Consider the following 22,840-nt stretch of genomic DNA (forward strand, 5'->3'; position numbering starts at 1 on the left):
CAGCCTCTTGTCTTTATTTAGAACTATATCTGTTTATGGATAACTAAATCTGTTGACCACTGTTCTTTTTCCTTAAGCAAGCAGAGATGAGGGTCATAAAGGCAGTAATCAGGATGAAATAGAGTAAAGGTTATAAGACAATCTTGCCTTTTGGAGCTATTCCATTTCAGAGTTCATTTAAGTGATCATTGCAAATTTGTAATATTCATGATTTCAAGCATTTTTCAATATTTGTTTTAAATGAGCAATTCACAACTTATTGTTTATGCAGTGTACTGTGTAAGCTTGGCCATTGCTGAATAATAAAATATTTTTGCACTTGTTTCAGTACATGATTCATAACCCTGTTGTGAACTTGGGAAAAAGGAAAAGTGCTGTCTCACCAGAAGGTAAAGCCTCAAAAAAAGCAAAAGGTGATGGGGATCCAAATAAAGAGAAAAATAAGAAGCGGAAGAATGGAAACAAAGAGAAGGTTTCTCGGAACCCTCCTTTGAGCCCAACATTATGGGGTCATGTGCAGGTGAAAAAGGCTATGAATGGGAATGGAATGGCATACAATTCCAAAAGGTCTCCAGAACAAGAACTGGAAGAAGTAATGAAGATTGTAACACCAACCAAATTGAACACCAACTTCCACATCCCCAAAAAGGGCTCCAGTGCTGCTCGGAACTTTAAAAAGCTGCAAGCTAAGGATAAAGCGAACAACAAAAAAGAGAAATCCAAGAACAAGGCTAAGTTGCTCAACGGGCAGAAGTTAGCAGGGAATAGCAAATCTCCAAAAAAGAGTCTGAAAACTCCAAAGTTGAAGATGAAACAGATGACGCTTTTTGAGATGGCAAAATCCAACACATCAAAGACTGGAAAATCCCCGAAGGGTGTCGGAGGAACCTCAAGATCTATGTCTAAACCTCAGAAATACCTACCACCTTTAGCTTTACAATTTCTTCGATATTACAAAGAAAATAAGGGGAAGGAGGAGAAAAAAGGTGCGGTGTCTGCATTCATCACCAGGGTGGCCAAAGTGCTTTCCGCTGAAGAACGTGCTCGTCTACCAGAGGAAGTTGGTGATCTTGTTCAGAAACGTTATGAGATTTTGGAGCACAAAAGGAAGTGGGCAATGATGACACTAGAAGAAAGAGCAGATTATCACAAAAAAAAGCGTGAAGAGCTAAAGAAAAAATTAAAGGAAAAGGCCAAAGAACGGCGGGAGAAGGAGATGCAGTTAAAACTGGAAAAACAGAAGAGATTTGAAGATCAAACTCTTACGGGAAAGAGCTTACCTGCACTAAAGCTGGTTGATACTCCTGAAGGGCTCCCAAACACACTTTTTGGTGATGTTGCTATGGTGGTAGAGTTTCTCAGTTGTTATGCTGGTCTGCTGATGCCAGATGACCAGTATCCAATCACTGCAATCTCCTTGATGGAAGCACTGACCTCTGAAAAGAGAGGTTTCCTCTATTTGAACAGAGTTCTGTTGATCCTCCTTCAAACTTTGCTGCAAGATGAAATTGCAGAAGACTACAGAGAATTGGGGATGAAACTTTCTGAAATTCCTCTCACCTTGCACTCTGCTTCAGAGCTTGTTCGGCTTTGCATGCGCAAATCAGATGTGCAAAATGAAAGTGAAGCATCGGAAATGAATGAAGATGGCAAGGATTCTATGGGATTTGAAGACAATGAAGTTGCAGATGAATTCCTAGATAAGTTGGAAACTTCTGAGTTTTTTGAACTGACCCCAGAAGAGAAAGTAAAGATTCTAACAGCGCTCTGTCATCGGATTCTAATGACTTACTCAGTTCAGGATCACATGGAGGACTCGCAGCATAAATCTGCAGAGCTATGGAAGGAGAGACTAGCCATGCAAAAAGAAGAAAATGATCGGAAGAAGGCAGAAAAACAAAAGAAAAAAGAAATGGAGGCAAAAAAGAAAGAGCCAGAAAATAACAAAATGGGTGACAAGAAAAAGTCAGAGAAGAAGGAATTTGATAAGAAGCTAGAAGTGGACAAAGGTGGAAATGATTTGTTAACTGATGTCAATGGTAGTGAAGACCTCATTAGTGCAATTAAAAGCAGACGATTGATGGCATTGCAGGCTAAAAAAGAAAAGGAAGAGAGAGAAAAGCAAGAAAAAGAAAGAATGGAGAAAGAGGTGGAAGTAGAAAAGATTCGTAAGCACAAAGCAGCAGCTGAGAAGGCCTTTCAGGAGGGAATTGCAAAAGCCAAACTTGTCTTGCATCGATCACCATTGGGCACAGATCGTAACCACAACAGGTATGTGTAGTTTGTCCTTTCAAAAAATACTTGTGTTTTGCCTTTTTCCTTTTGGCTTCAGTAAAGATCTCACCCAATTCGAAGGTGAAAAATAGTTGGCTTTTTAGGTTTCTTTATATATTAAGATAACCACAAGGAGGAACACAACAGAAACCCTTTCTATTTAACTTTTCATTGAATTCATGAGCAGTCATGAACATAGATTCATACTCCTATTATATTGCCATCTAATTGAAAAAGAATCGCTATTGTACTACTCTACAATTGAAATTTCTCAATACTCAAGTTGACATGAATTGAACAGTTGGTTTCCCAACCATGTGATCCAAAGCATAAGAGGAAATTCAGTTCTTCAACCTCAAACATCCTTGCATTGAGCAGCTTGCCTGAACTTGACAGTATGTTGATTTCAATCAATAGGTGGGAGCACAAACTCAAGTTGCAGTAAGCTGTTACTGGTGAATTGAAGGAATGGCCCCAGTTGATTTGGTAAATTGATGCAGTGGTAGGAAGTCTGGTACAGAGTAGCACTCCTGGACACATAAATAAAAAAAATTTTGAATACTTTCTATATTCTGTTCTTTGTTTCTCTTGCTGCTGTATTGCCCTGTGCAAAATCGCAATACCTTCTCTGCTCATGCCCGTGATTAAAATTACAGTTAGGCCTCGTATAAAGAAAGGTGGCTGTGGTTGTTAATCATCTCAGTCCCGGGATGTATTTGCAAGGGTTCCTCAAGGTAGTGCTCCAGGTCCAACCAGAATCAGCTGCTTCATCAATAAGGAGACAGTGAGGTCTGCAGATGCTGGAGATCAGAGTTGAGAGTGTGTTGCTGGAAATTCACAGCAGATCAGGCATCAAGATGAAGGACTCCAGCCCGAAATGTCGATTTTCCTGCTCCTTGGATGTTGCCTGACCTGTGCTTTTCCAGTAACACGCTCTCGATTACTTCATCAATACCCTTGCCGACACCGTAAGGTCAGAAGTGGGAATGCTTGTTGGTAATTTGCACCATTTTTAATATCGTTTGTGGCTCCTCAGATATTGAAGTGGCTCACGTCCACCCGTAGCGAAACTTGTGCTAAAAAGTGGCAAGTAACATTCATACCACAGCATTGCCAGTCAATAATCATCTCCATTCAGAGAGAATCTGAACATTTACCCAGGGCATTCAATTACATCACTATGGATGAATTCTACATCATCAACATTCTGAGCATTACTATTGATCAGAAACTCAACTGAACCAGCTTTATAAATAAAACAAAGAGCTATGGAAACTGGAGATCTGAAACAGTTGGATTGTTGGATAAACTCAGCAAGTCTGGCAGCAACTGCAGCTATTTGTTAACTCTGCTTTCTTCCCACAGATCTGCCAGCTTTGCTGAGTTTCTCCAGCAATTTCTATTCTTGTTTCAGCTTTATAATTGCTGGAGTTACAAGAGTAGGTCGGAGACTAGGAAATCTGAGGTGAGTAGCTTGCCTCCTTTCTTGCCAATGCTTGTCCAATATCTGCAAGGCCCAAGTCAGGAATGTGATGGAATACTTTGCTTGCCTGGATTAGTGTAGCTTCAACAATATTCTGGAATCTTGACATCATTCTGAGTAAAGCAGCACACTTAGTTGGCACCAAATAACCACTTTCAATATTTTACTACCTTTGCCACTAATACATGATGTTAGCAGTTTGTACTATCTTCAAGTTGCATTGCACTCCTTTGTCAGCACCTTTACAATCAACAGCCTCTACCACATAGAGAGCAGGACAGAAAATGCCTGGGAAGGCCACCATGTACAGTTTCCCTCCATGATCGCCACAACCCTGACTTGGAACTATGTTGCTGTTCCTTCACTATTGCTAGGCTGTAATCCTGGAATTCCCTAAAGGCTCTATAGTGTACGTAGACTACGTGGACTACAGTAATCAGGAAAACAGCTTATCACCATCTTCTCAAGAGCAATGTAAGCTGCCCCAGTCAGCGAAGCCCACATACTGGGAATGAAAAATAGACCCCGATGATCTGTTCAGAATCTTTAGTTTTAATTGGAAATGTACTGCGCAGGAGTTTGTTGTTGTTGCTTTGCACTTTGAAATTGGGAGTACCGTTTGTGGAAAGTAACTAAGTTTATCATGAGCTGGATGAAGTTGAGGAGTAAAAGAATGTTAAAATTTTAGTATTTAATTGCAAAAGCAAATCATGTTGTGCAATGGCTTTTAGATGTTGTGAACTTGCTTGAAAAATATTAATTACTTCAGGCTGATGTTTTGCTATAATGGAAATGTGTTAAAACAAATGTTGGATTTTGGTCCTGCATGGGTTTGTCTTCATCTAAACAGACTTGTGCTTCACCTTTTCTGTAGATACTGGCTGTTTTCGGATCTGGTGCCTGGTCTGTATGTAGAGAAAGGTTGGGTGCATGACAGCATTGACTACAGCTTTACCATTCCTGAAGAATACACTCAACATGAAGAAGACCAGGATTCCAAAAGTAAAACTGCAATCTTTATTTTCTTTCTTTACCTCCGAACAGAGCTACTTGTACTCATTCTATATACATAATAATAACTGAAAAAATTTATGGCAAAGGACAATGCCCTGTACCCTGAGTTTTCTGTAGTACATCAGTGACTGTGTTTTCAAATGTACTTCATTAGCTATGAAGTGCTTTGTTTTGTTTAATGTTGTGATAAGTGCTGTATGAATGCCAGTCTTTCTTAACTCAAAATCAAGAAACCATTGTTCTTAAAATGATTTAGAATATCAGTTGTCCTCCTGGTCTAAGTATTATACTCAGCAATACGGACTAAAAGACCATGCTAAAATTAGCCTCAACATCAGGCAAGAAATAAAATTAGCTACGTTTATCCTGCTCCTGATTACTTTCCTGTGATCTAAGTTTGAAAGTGTTGGTTTGGGTGTCAGTTGAGCATGGGATTATACTTTTGCAAATGGAGTTTACAGGCAAGAAACTGGCGATATTGGTATTTGCGGTTCTTTGTCATCTGTCGTCTAGGGGATACAATCACTGGCTCGGTACTGGTAGGCATTTATTTCTATCTAGGTCTGTCTATGATTTTACATCAGCTAGGAGAAAGTGAGGACTGCAGATGTTGGAGATCTTAATCGAAAAGTGTACCTTTGGAAAATTGCAGCAGGTCAGGCCTGGTCCTTGGATGCTGCCTGACCTGCCCTGCATTTACAGAGCCAAACGTTTCAATATGGTTTTACGTGGTGAAGCCAGTATCAATAAGAAAATAGACACATTCTGGTCTATCTCCTTCATGTCATAATTTGTTTCCTTGATTTTAAATAACTTCTAAAGAGATTTTTTTAAACTCTTAATTTTAAAGATTGATATTTGTGTTATTAATATATTACTAATAACTATCCCCGAAATAATTGGCCCGCCAGTAACGCACACATCCATCAAATGAATGAAAAAAATGGATAAGAACTTCTTTAAATATGAAAAAGAGACAGGCCAAAGTGAACATAGACCTCTTAGAGAATGATACTAGGGAAATAATGGGGAACCAGGAAATGGCAGCGATGTTGATTAAGTGTTTTATGTCTGTCTTTCATTGTTGATGACATTAATACCATTCTGAAAACAATAAATAATCGGAGGGTTAAAGTGTAAGGTGGAAGAACGAATAAATACACTATCAAAAGACCAAAAGTACTGGGGAAACTAACGGGGCTCAAAATATGTTGTATCTGATGGATTACAGCCTATGTTATTAGAAGAAGTGGCTACAGAGATATTGGATGCACTGATAGTAGTCTTCCAATAATCCTTCAGTTATGGAAAAGTCCCAGCGATAATTGGAAAATAAAGATGTAGTGCCTTTATTCAAAAAGGGAAGGAGACAAAAAATATATAACTATAAGCCAGTTGGGTTAACATCTATTACTAGGAAAATGTTAAAGCTTATCATAAAAGATGTAATAGCAGAGCACTGAGAAATGCATAATCGAATCAAAGAGTCATCCTGACTTCATGAAGGGGAAATCATGCCTGACAAATGTATTAGAATTCTTTGAGTCGATAATAAGCAGGATAACTAAAAGAGAATCGGTTGACACAATATATTTGGATTTCCAAAAGGTATTCAATAAGATACTTTATAAAATTGGAGCTCATGATTTTGAGAGTAGTATATTAGCATGGATAGAGGATTGAGTAACAAATAGAAGACAGAAATTTGGGATGGGGGATGCATTTTCAAAATCCAGCCTGAAGCTATTGAAATGTCATACAGATCAGTGTTGGGGGCTACAATTATTTAGATATATTAATGACTTGAATGAGTAACGTGACTACATAATGGCCAAGATTAAGGATGATACACAAGTAAAATGAGAAGTAAAGTAGTAGGGATGACAGTGTCTGCTGAAGGATATGGTCAGATTAGGTGAATGGGCAAAACTTAACTGATGGAATATAATGTGCGAATATATGAGGTCATGCACTTTGGCAGAAAGAATAGAAAGGCTGAATATTATTTAAATGGAGAAAGACTGCAGAAGGCTACAACACAAACCAAAAAGCTAGCATAATCAGGTTTAATAGGTAATATGGAAGGCAAATTGACTGTTGGCCCTTACTTCAAAGGAAATAGAGTATTAAAATAGAGGTCCTGCTAAAATTGTAAAGGCACTAATCAGACAATACCTGGAATACTGTGAATAATTTTGGGCCCCTCATCTAAAGAAAGATATACTTGCATTTGAAGCAGTCAGAGAAGGTTTGCTGGGACAATTTGTGGTGTGGGGAGATTTTCTTAAAAGGAGAGGTTGAATAGGTTGGATTTGTACTCACTAAAGTTTCGAAGATTTAAAACATTATTGAAGCATACAAGATTCAAATAGGTCTTGACAGAGTTGATGTGGAGAGGTTGTTTTCCTTTGTGGGAGAGTCTAGGACCAGAAGACATCACCTCAGAGTAAGGGGCTGCCCATTTAGGACACAGATGAGAAATTTGTTTTTGAGGGTAATGAATGTTTGGAATTGTTTACAACAGAGTGTCATAGCAAATGATAAGTTTATTCAAGGTTGAAATAAACAGATTTTTATTCAATAATGGAATCAAGGGACATGGAGATATATATCATGAGAGTGGAGTTGAGGATTATCAGATCAGTCATGATCTCTGAATAGCAGAGCAGACTCAAAGAACCAAATTCCCTACTACGTTTCCAGCTCTTGTGTGTCTTAAGACAAAACATCCCTCCCTGAAATATGAAGATGCAAGGGTCTGATGAGAGTGTCAGTCTTTGTAATATTGCATTATTGGAGAAATTAATAGGACTGACAGTTCCCAAATACTTGGGGCACAATGGCTTTCACATTATGCATCAAAGAAATGGCTCTAGAGATAGTGGAAGCATTGGCGACCACCTTTAAAAAAAATGTTTACTCTATAGCAATGCCTCTAGATTGGAAAATTACAAATATAATCCCACTGTTAAAGAAAACAGCATTCATGTCTGGCAAATCTGATCAGAGTTTTTTTTGTGAAGATGTTTCTGGTAGTTCAATGTGAGAGAACCTGGATATGGTACACTTGGTGATTCTGAAGGCTGTTGATAAAATCCCAAACAGAAGCTCAGTAAGCAAATTAAAGCAAATAAGATCAGGTATAATATACTTGTATCGTAGTTGGAGGATTGGTTAACAGGAAGGAAGCAGAGTTGAGAAATAAATGGGTTATTCTCACATGGACAGACTGTGACCAGTATAGCGCTGCATAGATCAATCTTGGGCCACATCTTTTCCCCATCAATATCAATGGTTTGGATTTGGGGGTCAGTTGTAACATCTGCAAGTTTGCAGATGATTTAAATCTTGGTTGGAATGTGAGTTGTGAAGTGGTTGCAGAAAGGTTTCAAGGAACTTAGATAGGCTGAGATGGAAAGAGCCAGATGGAATATAATCTGGTTAAGTGTGAGGTTATTCACTTTGGTCAAAGGAATAAAAATGCAGAATATTTATTAAATGGAGAGAGACTGGAAAATGTTATTGTTCAAAGAGACCTGAGTGTTTTTGTTCATAATTTGCTGAGAGCCAGTACGCAAGTGCAGCAGACAATTCGTAATATGTTCGTCTTCATCATGAGGATTTGTACATTGGAACAAATATGTCTTCCTTCACTTATACAGAACACTAGTGAGACTGCACCTGGAGTATTGTTTGCAATTTTCATCTCTATTCAAATCCCATATAATGGTTGGAGTTAGAAATCCTCTGCTATTTGTATCATGTCAATCTAATTCCTGGTTTGATACTGATTGGTTATCTTGTTTGAAAGGCTAAAGATGGCTAACTTGTGAAATTAAAATCAGTGTTGATGAAATTGGGAAAGCTTTTCTCTGCATCAGACATGATGCAACTGGAAAGGGAAACTTCTGTTTTCCTGTGTTGTTGATCCTGATGAGTAACAACAACATGATCAAGGTTTTTGAAAGTTCCCTTGTGGAAAAGAAGCTGTGACTGCATCAGTTTATGATTGGTAGAAAGTGTATGTTTCTGTTTGTCTGTTTAATTGTATTTGGATAATTATGTTAAGAATGCTGATACTTGGTCTCTTCATAACTTGATTTAAACTGATTTTGTTATATCCGGAAATTAATAGGTAATGATGATGACAGCATTGCTGAGAGCAGCTTAAATGACAGTGGCCACCAGGGGTCCTCCCATACTGCAGACATTTGCATTGAAACCACTGTACCAAAACAAGGGCAGAATCTATGGTATGTCCTCCTTTTACATATAACCATGTTTACTCCTAACTAATAGTAAAAGACTTTGCTGCAGTGAATAGTTTCAGAAACTAGTCAAAATCTATTGGTTTTAAATACAAATACAAGCATTTTTTTTCTAACGACTGGTGTGGTATTACTACACAAGTAATGCTCTTGCACCAAGTAAAGGGGAGTGTTCTGGGACTCTGAACAATGCAAGGGCAACAGTTGACCTAGTTACAATTGGCATAAAGATTCAGCTTGAATGTCTTCCTACTCCATATTCCAGTTACATACTCTCACCATGTCAGTTTTTATGTCCGCAGAACATTAAGTAGCCTAAATTACCAACTTAAGAGCAGAGAAAATTGCAGCCGTAACATATTGGGGGAATGTTTTTACTGCACAAAATTTGAACTATGTTTCAGAACTGTTTCTGGAGTTTAAATCTTGAACTCTTGTTTCAGAATCCCATTTAAAAAAAAAAGGCCTAAGACATATTTGTGATCAGTAAAGCAAAATAATATTTCTTTACATTATATACCAGAAGGGTTTCAAGGAATATGGGCCAAATGCTGGTCAAATTGAAATGTCTGGTCGGCTCATATAAATTGGATCATATGATCTAATTTCATGCTGTATGACTCAATAAGTCAACTGTCCTATAATGAGTGGAAAGCGTTCATGAAAACATTTTGAATAAATTTGGCCTCACATTTAAGTTTAGAATGTCTTCATTGGCATTTTGTAACTTTTCATACGATTAACATCCTGCGCATTATTTGTTTAATTAAACTTGTATTCAAGGATTCTGCAACCCTAATTGGGATGATTTGTTTGACTTTTACAGGCATGTTTGTTTTTTCCTAGAGATTTGAGTATTTTAATATTTTCTGTTGAGGCATTTGTTCACTGTGAGTCAGTACTTTCTACCTCTGGAAGTATTGATTGGCAGTATTATTGATTTTATCTGCAGGTTTATGTGTGACACTCAGAAAGAACTAGATGAATTCCTGAACTGTCTTCATGTGCAAGGTGCCAGAGAGAGTGCGCTCAAAGAACGCCTTCAGAAAAAGTAAGTCTTCAAAATTCCATAGCTTGCTTTACGTTTCTCGGAAGAGCAGAATCTGCACATGTTCTTTGTAATTTCAGCATCATCAAACTTTGATCATCAAACTGAACTATCAGTGTTAACTCACTATCAAAGTCTTTTTTTTAATAGAAATATTCCTAGTGAGCAATACTGTCCACGTTATACTGGCTATATCAGCAGTACATATTGCATCCTTGACTGTAGCTATTGAAAGTTTATCCCTCCATATCTTCTCTTGAAAGCACAAACCTCATGCAAGATCATGGTTCCATGATGCCACATACCATCCAGTGCATTATCAGCATAATTGATTTTTGGTTGGTATAGTCTGTTCGTTCACGGAAAGACATTCATACCAACTGTGCGTGTTTTTTTTTAATAAGTTTCTCTATTCTAGAGCAGTTAAGGCCAATTTTAACATTCCAGTAGTCACTCAGGCCGATATTGGTAACTGGGTACAAACTCGGGATGGATGCTGGGACCTTCCTTTTCAGTATGTTAGAGGAGAAAGTGAGGTCTGCAGATGCTGGAGATCAAAGTTGAAACTTTATTGCTGGAACAGCACAGCAGGTCAGGCAGCATCCAGGGAACAGGAGATTCGACGTTTCGGGCACAGGCCCTTCTTCAGGAATGAGCAGAGAGTGTTCAGCAGGAGAAGATAAAAGGTAGGGAGGAGGGACTTGGAGGAGGGGCGTTGGAAATGTGATAGGTGGAAAGAGGTCAAGGTGAGGGTGATAGGTCGGAGTAGGATGGAGGCGGAGAGGTCAAGAAGAAGACTGCAGGTCAGGAAGGCGGTGCCGGGCTGGAGGGATTCGGCTGAGACAAGGTGGGGGGAGGGGGGATGAAGAAACTGGTGAAGTCCAAGTTCATCCCCTGTGGTTGGAGGGTTCCCAGTCGGAAGATAAGACGCTCCTCCTCCGACCGTCGCGTTGTTGTGGTTTGGCGGTGGATGAGTCCAATGACCTGCATATCCTCGGTGGAGTGGGAGGGGGAGTTGAAATGCTGTGCTACAGGGTGGTTGGGTTGGTTCGTCCGGGTGGCCCAGAGGTGCTCTCTGAATCGCTCCGCAAGTAGGCGGTCTGTCTCCCCAATATAGAGGAGGCCACACCGGCTGCAGCGGATGCAGTAGATGATGTGGGTGGAGGTGCAGGTGAATCTGTGGCGGATATGGAAGTTTCCTTTGGGGCCTTGGAGAGAAGTGAGGGGGGAGGTGTGGGCGCAAGTGTTGCACCTCCTGCGGTTGCAAGGGAAGGTGCCGGGAGTGGAGGTTGGGTCGGTGGGGGGTGTGGATCTGACAAGGGAGTCGCGGAGGGAGTGGTCTCTACGGAAAGCTGATAGGGGAGGGGAGGGAAATATATCCTTGGTGCTGGGGTCTGTTTGGAGGTGGCGGAAGTGACGGCGGGTGATGCGCTGTACATGGAGATTGGTGGGGTGGTAGGTGAGGACCAGTGGGGTTCTGTCCTGGTGGCGGTTGGAGGGGCGGGGCTCAAGGGCGGAGGAGCGGGAAGTGGAGGAGATGCGGTGGAGGGCACCGTCGACCACGTCGGGGGGGAAATTGCGGAAATTGCGGTACCTCCGCGGCTATGGGGAAGAACTCTGTCTCCGTGGTCGCCGCAGCTACTTCCGCCCCCAGTGACGTCAGCAACCTACATTTGGACCACATCGCCGCATGTGTCTCCACCCCCCCCGCCGCGTTCCGTCACCACGCCTAACCCCGCCACCCCGCCGCGTTCCGTCACCACGCCTAACCCCGCCCCCCTGCTGCGTTCCGTCACCGCGCCGAACTCCGCCCCCACGCCGCGTTCCGCCACCACGCCTAACTCCGCCCCCCGGCCGAGTTCCGTCACCGCGCCTAACCCTGCCCCCCCGCCGGTCTCCATCACCATGTCCAACTCCGCCTCCACACCGACCTCTGTCCCCGCCCCCAGGCCTAACCCCGCCTCCACATCCAGCTCCAGTCCCACACCAGGTCCTAGCTCCCCGCCCTGCCGTGTGTTCACCATCCCTCCAGACTTGCCCCTCTCTGAGGATGAAAGATCAGTCCTCAGCAGAGGTCTCACCTTCGTTCCCACACGTTCTCGGGTCAATGAATTCAATACACGGAGTGACATCGAACAATTCTTCCGCCGCCTTCGCCTCCGTGCCTTCTTCTTCAATCAAGACTCTCGCCCACCCTCTGACGACCCCTTCTCCCACCTCCAACACACCCCGTCCACCTGGACACCCCGTGCTGGCCTCCTACCTGCCCTCGACCTCTTCATAGCAAACTGCCGCCGCGATATTAACCGCTACCTGAACTCCCACACCCCTCCCACCCACTCCAACCTCTCACCTTCGGAACGCGCAGCCCTCCACTCCCTCCGTTCCAACCCCAACCTCACCATCAAACCAGCTGACAAGGGAGGCGCAGTAGTAGTTTGGCGCACTGACCTTTACACCGCTGAGGCCAAACGCCAGCTCGCAGATACCTCCTCCTACTGCCCCCTTGACCATGACCCCACCCCCCACCACCAAACCATCATCTCCCAGACCATCCATAACCTCATCACCTCAGGGGACCTCCCATCCACCGCCTCCAACCTCATAGTCCCACAACCCCGCACCGCCCGTTTCTGCCTCCTGCCCAAAATCCACAAACCTGACTGCCCCGGACGACCCATCGTCTCAGCCTGCTCCTGCCCAACCGAACTCATCTCGGCATACCTCGACACGGTCCTGTCCCCATTAGTCCAAGAACTCCCCACCTACGTTCGTGACACCACCCACGCCCTCCACCTCCTCCAGGATTTCCGCTTCCCCGGTCCCCAACGCCTCATCTTCACCATGGACATCCAGTCCCTGTACACCTCCATCCCCCATCACGAAGGACTCAAAGCACTCGGCTTCTTCCTTTCCCGCCGTACCACCCAGTACCCTTCCACCGACACCCTCCTTCGACTGACCGAACTGGTCCTCACCCTGAACAACTTTTCTTTCCAATCCTCCCACTTTCTCCAAACAAAAGGAGTAGCCATGGGCACCCGCATGGGCCCCAGCTATGCCTGCCTCTTCGTAGGGTATGTGGAACAATCCATCTTCCACGACTACACTGGCCCCACCCCCCATCTTTTCCTTCGCTACATTGATGACTGTATCGGCGCTACCTCGTGCTCCCACGAGGAGGTTGAACAGTTCATCCACTACACTAACACCTTCCACCCCGACCTCAAATTCACCTGGACAGTCTCGGACTCCTCCCTCCCCTTCCTAGACCTTTCTGTTTCTATCTCAGGCGACCGAATCAACACGGACATCTACTACAAACCAACCGACTCCCACAGCTACCTGGACTACACCTCCTCCCATCCTGCCCCCTGTAAAAACGCCATCCCATTCTCCCAATTCCTTCGTCTCCGCCGCATCTGCTCCCAGGAGGACCAGTTTAAAATACGTACAACACAGATGGCCTCCTTCTTCAAGGACCGCAATTTCCCCCCCCCGACGTGGTCGACGGTGCCCTCCACCGCATCTCCTCCACTTCCTGCTCCTCCGCCCTTGAGCCCCGCCCCTCCAACCGCCACCAGGACAGAACCCCACTGGTCCTCACCTACCACCCCACCAATCTCCATGTACAGCGCATCATCCGCCGTCACTTCCGCAACCTCCAAACAGACCCCAGCACCAAGGATATATTTCCCTCCCCTCCCCTATCAGCTTTCCGTAGAGACCACTCCCTCCGCGACTCCCTTGTCAGATCCACACCCCCCACCGACCCAACCTCCACTCCCGGCACCTTCCCTTGCAACCGCAGGAGGTGCAACACTTGCGCCCACACCTCCCCCCTCACTTCTCTCCAAGGCCCCAAAGGAAACTTCCATATCCGCCACAGATTCACCTGCACCTCCACCCACATCATCTACTGCATCCGCTGCAGCCGGTGTGGCCTCCTCTATATTGGGGAGACAGGCCACCTACTTGCGGAGCGATTCAGAGAGCACCTCTGGGCCACCCGGACGAACCAACCCAACCACCCTGTAGCACAGCATTTCAACTCCCCCTCCCACTCCACCGAGGATATGCAGGTCATTGGACTCATCCACCGCCAAACCACAACAACGCGACGGTCGGAGGAGGAGCGTCTTATCTTCCGACTGGGAACCCTCCAACCACAGGGGATGAACTTGGACTTCACCAGTTTCTTCACCCCCCCCTCCCCCCACCTTGTCTCAGCCGAATCCCTCCAGCCCGGCACCGCCTTCCTGACCTGCAGTCGTCTTCTTGACCTCTCCGCCTCCATCCTACTACGACCTATCACCCTCACCTTGACCTCTTTTCACCTATCACATTTCCAACGCCCCTCCTCCAAATCCCTCCTCCCTACCTTTTATCTTCTCCTGCTGAACACTCTGTGCTCATTCCTGAAGAAGGGCCTGTGCCCGAAACGTCGAATCTCCTGTTCCCTGGATGCTGCCTGACCTGCTGTGCTGTTCCAGCAATAAAGTTTCAACTTTTCAGTATGTTACACTCGCTTTACCTACTGAATTGCCTGCATATCATTAACCTGCAAATTTAAGCTTTCAACTATCCTGATATTGCATTACTGTAACTACTGAATACAAGTCTTTGATTCAATGCATACTTTGAGTGGATTTACAGGTTTTTGTCTCTGCAAAGCATGCAATTTTATTTGTTCTCAAGAGATCTTGTTTCCATAATTGGCTTACTTAGTTTTATTATAAGGCTGAAGTAAGATAATTATTCAAAGCAAAGCTGAACATGACATAACGTTGATGAAAATATTTCCTGCTCCTACAGAGTGACTCAGTATTTTAAGTGTGCAAACTTAATGACCAGAATCTTTAAAGGTGCAGTGCTAAATATAGTGGACTGTTTTTAAGAGAGAGATTTTTTCCATTGTCATTGTTTGCGTTTATTCTTTCTCTCCACTAGACTTGTATTTGCTTGTCAGCTGATGTACTCAATTCTTGATGTAGTAATCTTGGTTTAAACATCTAAGTTAAGGAAGATTTAGTTTGTGAAAAGAGAGGTTCTCTTGTGGTTTTCCAGGAACAAATTATTTAACTCATTTGGAAAAAGAAACGACAGCCATTTACTTTCTTGGCTTGTTGCACAGTGTACTCAAGTTGACTTTCCCTGAAGCTCTTGCCTTTCCACTGGGACCTGGTTGTTGTGCAATGATTTGCAAAGTCATTAGTGACAAAAGACATTCACTTACTAAAATAATACTTGGTTTAAGAATATGAGACAATACTTTGCATCTATCTGCTAAAGGATGTAAAACAAGATCATTAACTGGCTGGTTTTAAATATATTATAGAGTAATTTTGAATTGTATGAGAGTCAGTCATTGGTGCTGAGTCACTTAATCTTGTTTGGGTAATAAGACTGATCTCGAACTCCTGAGGACTTGAATGGAAAAACAGTTTGGTTCCTGCATCTGATGGATAATGAATGCTCTCTGAAGGAAGTGTATACATACATGGAAATCAGGAGTGTATAGTAATTGCATCAACTGCACTCCCTTGACTATAGTCATGTGACTTTTTTGTGAGTTATCTGATTGCCTGTGTTTAAATCTGTTTTATTATTTTCTTCATTTCTAAGTTTAATAAATTGCCTGTAATTGGAGTGGAGAAAATGTTTAAGTATTCTATATTTCACATTTCTCTCCTTTTCACTGTTGGGAATGCTAACTTGTTCTGGGAATAATGTTTCACAAGGCCAGATACTTTGTAGTACCTTCAGTAAATGATTACTCTTGAATGATTACTCGTGAGTGAAGCTGGGGGCGAGGATGACCAGAACTGACCTGACCTATGTATGCACACTTTACGGAATAAGCCGCTATTGCAAATTGAGAAGGAGCATCACCTGATTTAATTTTGCTATCTTCCTAGTCAACAATGTTTTAAGTACACCGCAGTTCTCCCTGTAATTGAGCACTGACTGCAACTAACTATAGAAAATAAACTAATTTTTCATACTATAGATTAGTCTACTGGTAAATACCATCTGTATGGACCGGTTTTATCAGTCATCATCTTCAACTATCTTGACTGTCTTTTATACTGATATAAAAATTATTGAGCTTATTAATTGGAAAATCTATCTTTGTTGCATAATTGGCTTAATATAGGTTGATTTTTTTAAAATAGCTGCTCTTATTTTTAGGTATCAAGATATCCTTCACTCACTACACTTGGCACGGAAACCAAATCTTGGCCTCAAGTCCTGTGATGGCCATCAGGAGCTCCTCAATTACTTGCGAACTGACCTGATTGAAGTGGCAACTCGACTGCAAAAGGGAGGGCTAGGATACATGGATAAATGTGATGAGTTTGAGGAGAGGGTGAGTAATGATACAAACATGCTACTGTTCTTAGCAAAGAGCTAGTTATATGGTGACCAGCTGTATTACACAGGGGATTTTAACAGTGTTTCTTTGTAATAGTTGTTCAGAATCCATGAACTGGTTCCCAGCAAAGGAGAGCTAAAAGAATCAGTGCTTCATTTTCCAGTTTCACGTCAGAATGAAAGTTTGGCTTAGTTCCAGTTGTTTACTTTGCTCCCTAATGTGGGACAGTAAAACTCTGGGGTCCTTGCCCAGCAAAGCATAGTTGTTCCAGACACCTATTCAGATAAATTTAGATTTGGATTCTTCATTAAGAACATATTATCAGGATTTAAAATAACAATTTATTTTTATTTATATATATACACACACATATATGTATTAAAAATGTCTTTCTCAACTGAGTTTATAAATTCTTATTAATCACCCTCTCTATAGAAATACTTTTTCTATCATTTCTTCAAGTATTACATCAAGAACAAATTTTGTTAATAACCAGGAATAGTAAGGAAATAGAGGAGGGAATTGAAGATGTTAGTCCAGAAGGCAAAGAGATGTTAAAAGAAAAGGTCAGCAGAAAAAAAAAGTTGTATTAAGCTCTAAAACATTTTATAAGCATTTAACTCAGCAAGTGTTTGTGCACATTTAAAAATCTAAAGGAAAGTCTTGATGTAGAGGTATTACAAAAGTCTTCACAAAGGAAGTGGAGGATGTGAAAATTGTACTGCAAGTGGAGATTGGTGTTGTGGACTAACGAGTAAGAAAGACTAACAGTTCTGGAAGTTGGTAAGTCAGCCAGGTCTAGATGGAATGCATTCTATGTTATTGAACCGAGGAAAGGTAGAATTGAGTAAAATTGATTATTACTTTTCAATCCTTACTGGACATAGCAATAGCACTAGAGGTTGGGTGTTAACTTAATAAAAGTGGTGGGTAAATTATTGAAAACCATTAAACTTTCAATTGGAAAGAGTGGGTTAAGGATGATATGGGCAAAAACATGGCAATTGGAGTTCAGTATAGAGAAGTGTAAAATTATGCAATTTTGAAGGACTGCTGTTGAAAGCCAGTGTAATATAAACAGCATAATTTTGAAAAGGTAGATGATCACAGAGACCTTATGTCCATTTACATTAATCTTTGCAGATGGCACAGCAAGCTGCTAAATTGGTTAAAAAGATCAAACTTTAATGAAGATTCTCATTCCATAAGTAGACATGAGAGGAATAGAATGCAAAATCAAAATGATCATAGCAAACCTTACAAATCTCCAATTAGGTCTCAGTTGAAGTATTGTGGGCCATATTGAAAATTGTCTTGACTCCTCAGTGAGAACTGTAAGATCTGGGATGGGAAGGTGGCTGTTGGCATCTACGAATCTGGAATCCGAGCGATTCAGCTCTGACCCCACTTGGGGTCCTGGCCCCTAAGCCCTGTTGTAGGCAATTTTGGACCCCATATTTTAGAAATGCCTGACAAACTTTACTGTAATGGAACCAGGAATGAAAAAAAACTTCAATGACAAGATGTTGGAAAAGTTAGGACTCAGAAATTTATGATGTGACTTAAGAATGATTTTTAGTTTGTAGGTTTTTGGAGATTAAAGAGCAAAAAAAGTGGTAAATTGGTCAATAATTAGAAGTCATTGATTTTAAATGATTGACAAAATGTTTAGAGAGATGGGATTTTTTTTTCACTGAATTCCAAGAACTGCAGTGCTCTTCTTAGAAAGGTGCTCTCTAATTACATTTAAGAGACAGTTCAATAGGCTCCTAAGATTGAAGAACATTCATCATCAAGGACAAAGCAGATATGTAGGACTAAGCATGAATCAGAGAACCATTCTCAGAGTGAGAAGTTGTCACTAGTTGGTACTGCAAGAATCACTGTGAACTGCTGTGGCTGTAGTAATCTATGCAGTTGACATTGGATGAAGGTGCCAGATGTATGGTTAAGTTTGCTAATGATATAAAGACAGGTAGGAAAGAAAGTTATGAAGAGAATGGAGAGTGCAAAGGGATAAAATTAGGTTAAGTGGATGGACTGGAAAATTTGAACTTGTCTACATGGACAGAAAGCAATAGAAAAGTATCATACTACTTAAATAGAGAAGGATTGCAGAATACAGATGTATAGAGGGATTTGGGTGATCTGGTACACGAATCACAAAGTTAGGATGTAGTTGCAGCCAATGGTTAGCAAGACAAATGGAATTTTTTTTTATTGCAGGGATGAAAACTTAACGTTGGCATGTTTTACTACAGACTTGTATGATATTGGTAATATCGCATCTTGAGTACTGTGATTTACTCTACCTAAGAAGATATAAATGAGTTAGGAATAATTCAGAGGAAGTTCAGTCAACTGGCTGGGAAGTGGATCTTTTGACGAAAGGTTGGACAGGCTGCTACTGTTGTTATTTGTGTTTAGAAGAATTAAAGTTACCTTATTGAACTTTGCAAGAATATGAGGGAGGAGCCAGACTAAAAAAAAGTGGATGCAGTGTAAGAATAAGCAGTCTCCTGTTTAAGACTCAGATTAGGAGTCTCATTTTCTAAAGATTATGAGCTTTTGGAACTTTGTTCCCAGAGGATGATGGAGAAACAGGGGCTTTGAATACTTCTAAGGCAGTGAAACTTTTTTGACAAATAAGGGAGTCAAGCGTTATCCTGGGCCAAATGGCCTATTTCTGCTCATTTGTGTGAAGATACAGGTGGGTGAGAACCACGTAGTGGCTAGTGCATGTATCATTCACTTGCAGAAATAAAAATTCAACAGTTGAGGATAAGCAAAGAGAGAGATAAAAGAAAAGTAATTATCTTCCTAGTAATTCAGCATTTTTTTCTGGTAAGGGATGCAGAACTTCTGTTGATGCTTATGTTCATGTTTTCAGTGTCCCAGTGCACATTGTTGCCAGTAAATTACTTCTGAGATTTAGCTATTGCTTTCTAGAAAATTGAGAGCAAGTGAGTAGTTCTTGTCAATTTATTTTTTGTAATGCTGATTGACACTGGGGTCCAAACATTTTCTGCTCTTCTGCCATTGGTGCATAGGATCATATTGTTGAGTCAGACTGGGAAGACTTGGATTTTCCAAAGTCTCTAGTTTCTCAGCCATAATTATTGGACCTGTGCCTTCTGTCAAGTGACTGCTTTCTAATCTTTTGCTTTTAATCTACCAGGTACGCTCGCTGGAGAGCCTGAAAGATTTGGGTGAGTGTGTGATCACACTGCAAGAGTGTATAATAAAGAAATTCCTGCAAGGTTTTATGGCACCCAAACAAAAGAAGAAAAAAGTAGGCGAGGAAACAAAAGTAGAGGAAATCGATGAGGAGAAGAAAATGGCTGAAGAAGCTAAGGTACGTTTTAGAATTTCAGCCTGATGACTTAACAGATTTGTTTCCCTAAAGAACATTGTGAACCAGATGGATTTTGTAACAAACACTGACAGGTTCATTGCGATTAGACTAACATTTTATTCCAGATTGATATTGAATTCCAAAAGGAGGAGGAGAGGGGACCAAATTGGGGTGTACAAGATAATGAGAGGCATAGATAGAGTCGATAGCCAGAGACTATGTTCCCATGGCTAACATTAGGGGTCATAGTTTTAAGCTGGTTGGAGGAAAGTATAGAGGGGATGAATGTTCTTTACACAGAGAGTTGTGAGAGCAGCAGTTGTGGAAGCAAGGTCTTTGGGGACATTTAAGAGACTGCTGGACATGCATGTGGTCACAGAAATTTAGGGTGCATACATGAGGATCAGTGGTCGGCACAACATCATGGGCTGAAGGGCCTGTTCTATGCTGTACTGTTCTATGTTCTAATTCAAATTTTGCCGTGTTGGTATTTGAATCATGTTGTCCGCAACATTAGTCTAGGATTCTGGATTACTGGACTTGTCTCTCCCTTGTAACTATTTTCTTTAAAGCTGGTCCTTAAAACTCTTCTCTAAGCCCAAGCTTTTGGTCACAAGTCCTAATGTCTCCTTTGGCTCAGTGTTTTTTTTATCTAAATACAGTCCTATGAAGGACAAGAGACATTTTACTGCATTAAAAAGCACCATAAAATGCAAGTTCTGTTTTTAATGTAACCCAACTTTCGATGACAAAATGGAAGTGTGGTTGATTGGAGTGTTTCCACCAGCCTTAACTGTGCCAGTACATTAAAAGGAAAATAATGTTTAAATCAATTTGCTTTAACATTACATAATGAACTCAATTTGCATAAAATTCATCGCTTCTAATTTTTCATAGTACCACTATTTTAACCCACTTTGAAAGTGCTGCTTCCAGTTTTGGAAAAAGTGTTGTGCATTTGAAGTAAGTGCAATTCAAGTAAGCAAATATGAACGCATTGCATTTCAGTAATTTTTATGCAAAGTCAGTGTGAGTACTGTATTGTTGGTATTAAGTTCCTCTGTGAAACAGAATAATGGGTGCAGAACTCTATTATGGCCTTATTATGGCTTTTGGTCTTATGAGCTGAATACAGTTGTATTACATTGCATGGGTGTGAACGAGAGGGGGCAGTATCAGCAAGTGTAACTGAATGGAATAGTTATTTATTTTATGTATTTCAGGAGAGGGATAACATTAGGAACAGGCAGTAATTGATTAGTCGTTTTCATGAAGTAGAGTATTGTGCTGCTATTTTTTACTTAAGACGTGCCTGCTTCTATTTAGGTGCTGGTGGTGTTCCACAGTAATCAGTTATTGCTGAATAAACATTTATTTAATCTAGCCATGTGTGGTGACCATTGACTATCCATTTGTCTAGCCAGTAATAGCAAGAACAGACTGTAAACTGAATCAAATTATCAGGAGAGACTCTAGTGTGCTTTGGAGAATAGCAGATGGCAAGGAGTGATTTCGATTTTAATTTGACTGCTGGCTTGTATTTTTTATTTTTATAGCACAGATATGGCATTGTCATACCATTCCTCTCTGTTTTATGTAATTGGAAAACTCCCAAAGTTTGTGATTAATAAATTGTTCTGATTATCAGAGATAGAAATACAGGTCTATTTAAAGACAAAACAACTCGAGCAGTGAATGTTGTTGATGCTCATCAAACTTTGTATTTAAGAGCTGAATTCTCAGTGGCTCTAATGATGCCACGGTAGTGTCCCAACTTCTAAACCAGGAGTTCAAGTCCCATCTGCTCCAAAGATACGTCATAATGTGCTGAATGAATTGATGTTTAAAAAGATCGACAAGATGAGTTGGACCAGTGTGTGCCTTTGTGGTTTATTTAAAAAGTGCTGCATTCTTTGCAATCTTGCTCATTGGTAATGTCTCTACCTCTGAACCAGAAAGCCTGGGTTCAAGTCCCATCTGCTCCGGAAGTGTGCCATAACATGTCAGAAAATGTTGATTGAAATAGCTAAAAGTAGAGGGAGCTTTATTTTTTTAAAAGAAACTTTTAAAAGTTCGCAGTTGTTAGCACTGCGGCATCACAGTGCCAGGTTCCTGGGTTTGATTCTCGCCTTGGCTGACTGTCTATGTGGAGTTTGCACATCCTCCCTGTGTCTGTGTGGATTTCCTCCATGAGCACCAGTTTCCTCCCACAGTCCAGTGATGTACAGGTTGGGTAGATTGGCCATGGTAAATTGTCCATAGTGTTCAGGGATGTGCAGGCTAGGTGGATTAACCATGGGAAATGAGGGTGACAGGGATATATTAGGAGGGTGGGTTTGGGTGGGATGCTTTTTGGAGGGGTGGTGTAGGCTCGTTGGACTAAATGGGCTGTTTCCACACTTTTGGGATTCTATGGTGATTGAGCTACTTTTGTGGTTCAGTTGGTAAGCCATTGTCATTGAGCTTGCACATCAGAGGTGTGACTTCCAAATGACAATCTGTATACAGTACAGAGGAACCTCAATTATATGAACGAGATGGGCGGGCACCATTTCATTCGAATAATTGATAAGATGGTTAATTGATTCAATGCCTCTCCTCTGGGCCTCGTGAGTTTTCTGAAGTTTTCTTTTTCCTCGCTCTGCCTTCCTTGCTCCCTCTCTGTCTCAGGGTCTGTTTCTGAGCAGAGATACACTTGTGTGTAAGGGACCTGCAGCATTGTTGTAGCCTCCCGCCCCCATCAGTTCAATGGGATTGACACAGTGCTTGCTAAGTCCACTCCCCGTTCAGGAGACTAGGCAGCAGCACATTGTGTGTGAGCCCCTGTCCACCCCCAACCCTGTCTGTGCTGCACACCCCACCCCCCACCCCACACACACACACACCCTGTGCAGCTGGACTGAACACCAACAATAAGACTGCTGCTGCCTTTAGCAGATGAGTCTCAAAATAGCACAAGCGTGCAGCCACGCATGCAACTTTTTGACAGGTTCCACCTTTGCCTTGCGCAGGGCAATGTTGG

The 22,840-nt window shown here is 41.7% G+C and overlaps 1 protein-coding gene across 3 annotated transcripts in view; it reads left to right on the top strand.

Moving 5' to 3' along the window:
* The window catches only part of baz1b (bromodomain adjacent to zinc finger domain, 1B), a 96,326-nt gene that overhangs the window by 40,569 nt on the left and 32,917 nt on the right, over positions 1-22,840 (top strand). For all 3 annotated transcript variants that reach the window (XM_043718704.2, XM_043718706.2, XM_043718707.2), the window contains 6 exons: positions 329-2,271; positions 4,632-4,759; positions 8,907-9,024; positions 9,992-10,090; positions 16,280-16,457; positions 19,642-19,818. In XM_043718704.2, the coding sequence (XP_043574639.2) occupies positions 329-2,271; positions 4,632-4,759; positions 8,907-9,024; positions 9,992-10,090; positions 16,280-16,457; positions 19,642-19,818 (2,643 nt within the window). The remainder of the gene's footprint in view (positions 1-328; positions 2,272-4,631; positions 4,760-8,906; positions 9,025-9,991; positions 10,091-16,279; positions 16,458-19,641; positions 19,819-22,840) is intronic.

This window comes from Chiloscyllium plagiosum, unplaced genomic scaffold, assembly GCF_037043375.1.
Source record: "Chiloscyllium plagiosum isolate Xiang-an unplaced genomic scaffold, Cpla_swu_hap1 HiC_scaffold_31, whole genome shotgun sequence".
NCBI lineage: Eukaryota > Metazoa > Chordata > Chondrichthyes > Orectolobiformes > Hemiscylliidae > Chiloscyllium > Chiloscyllium plagiosum.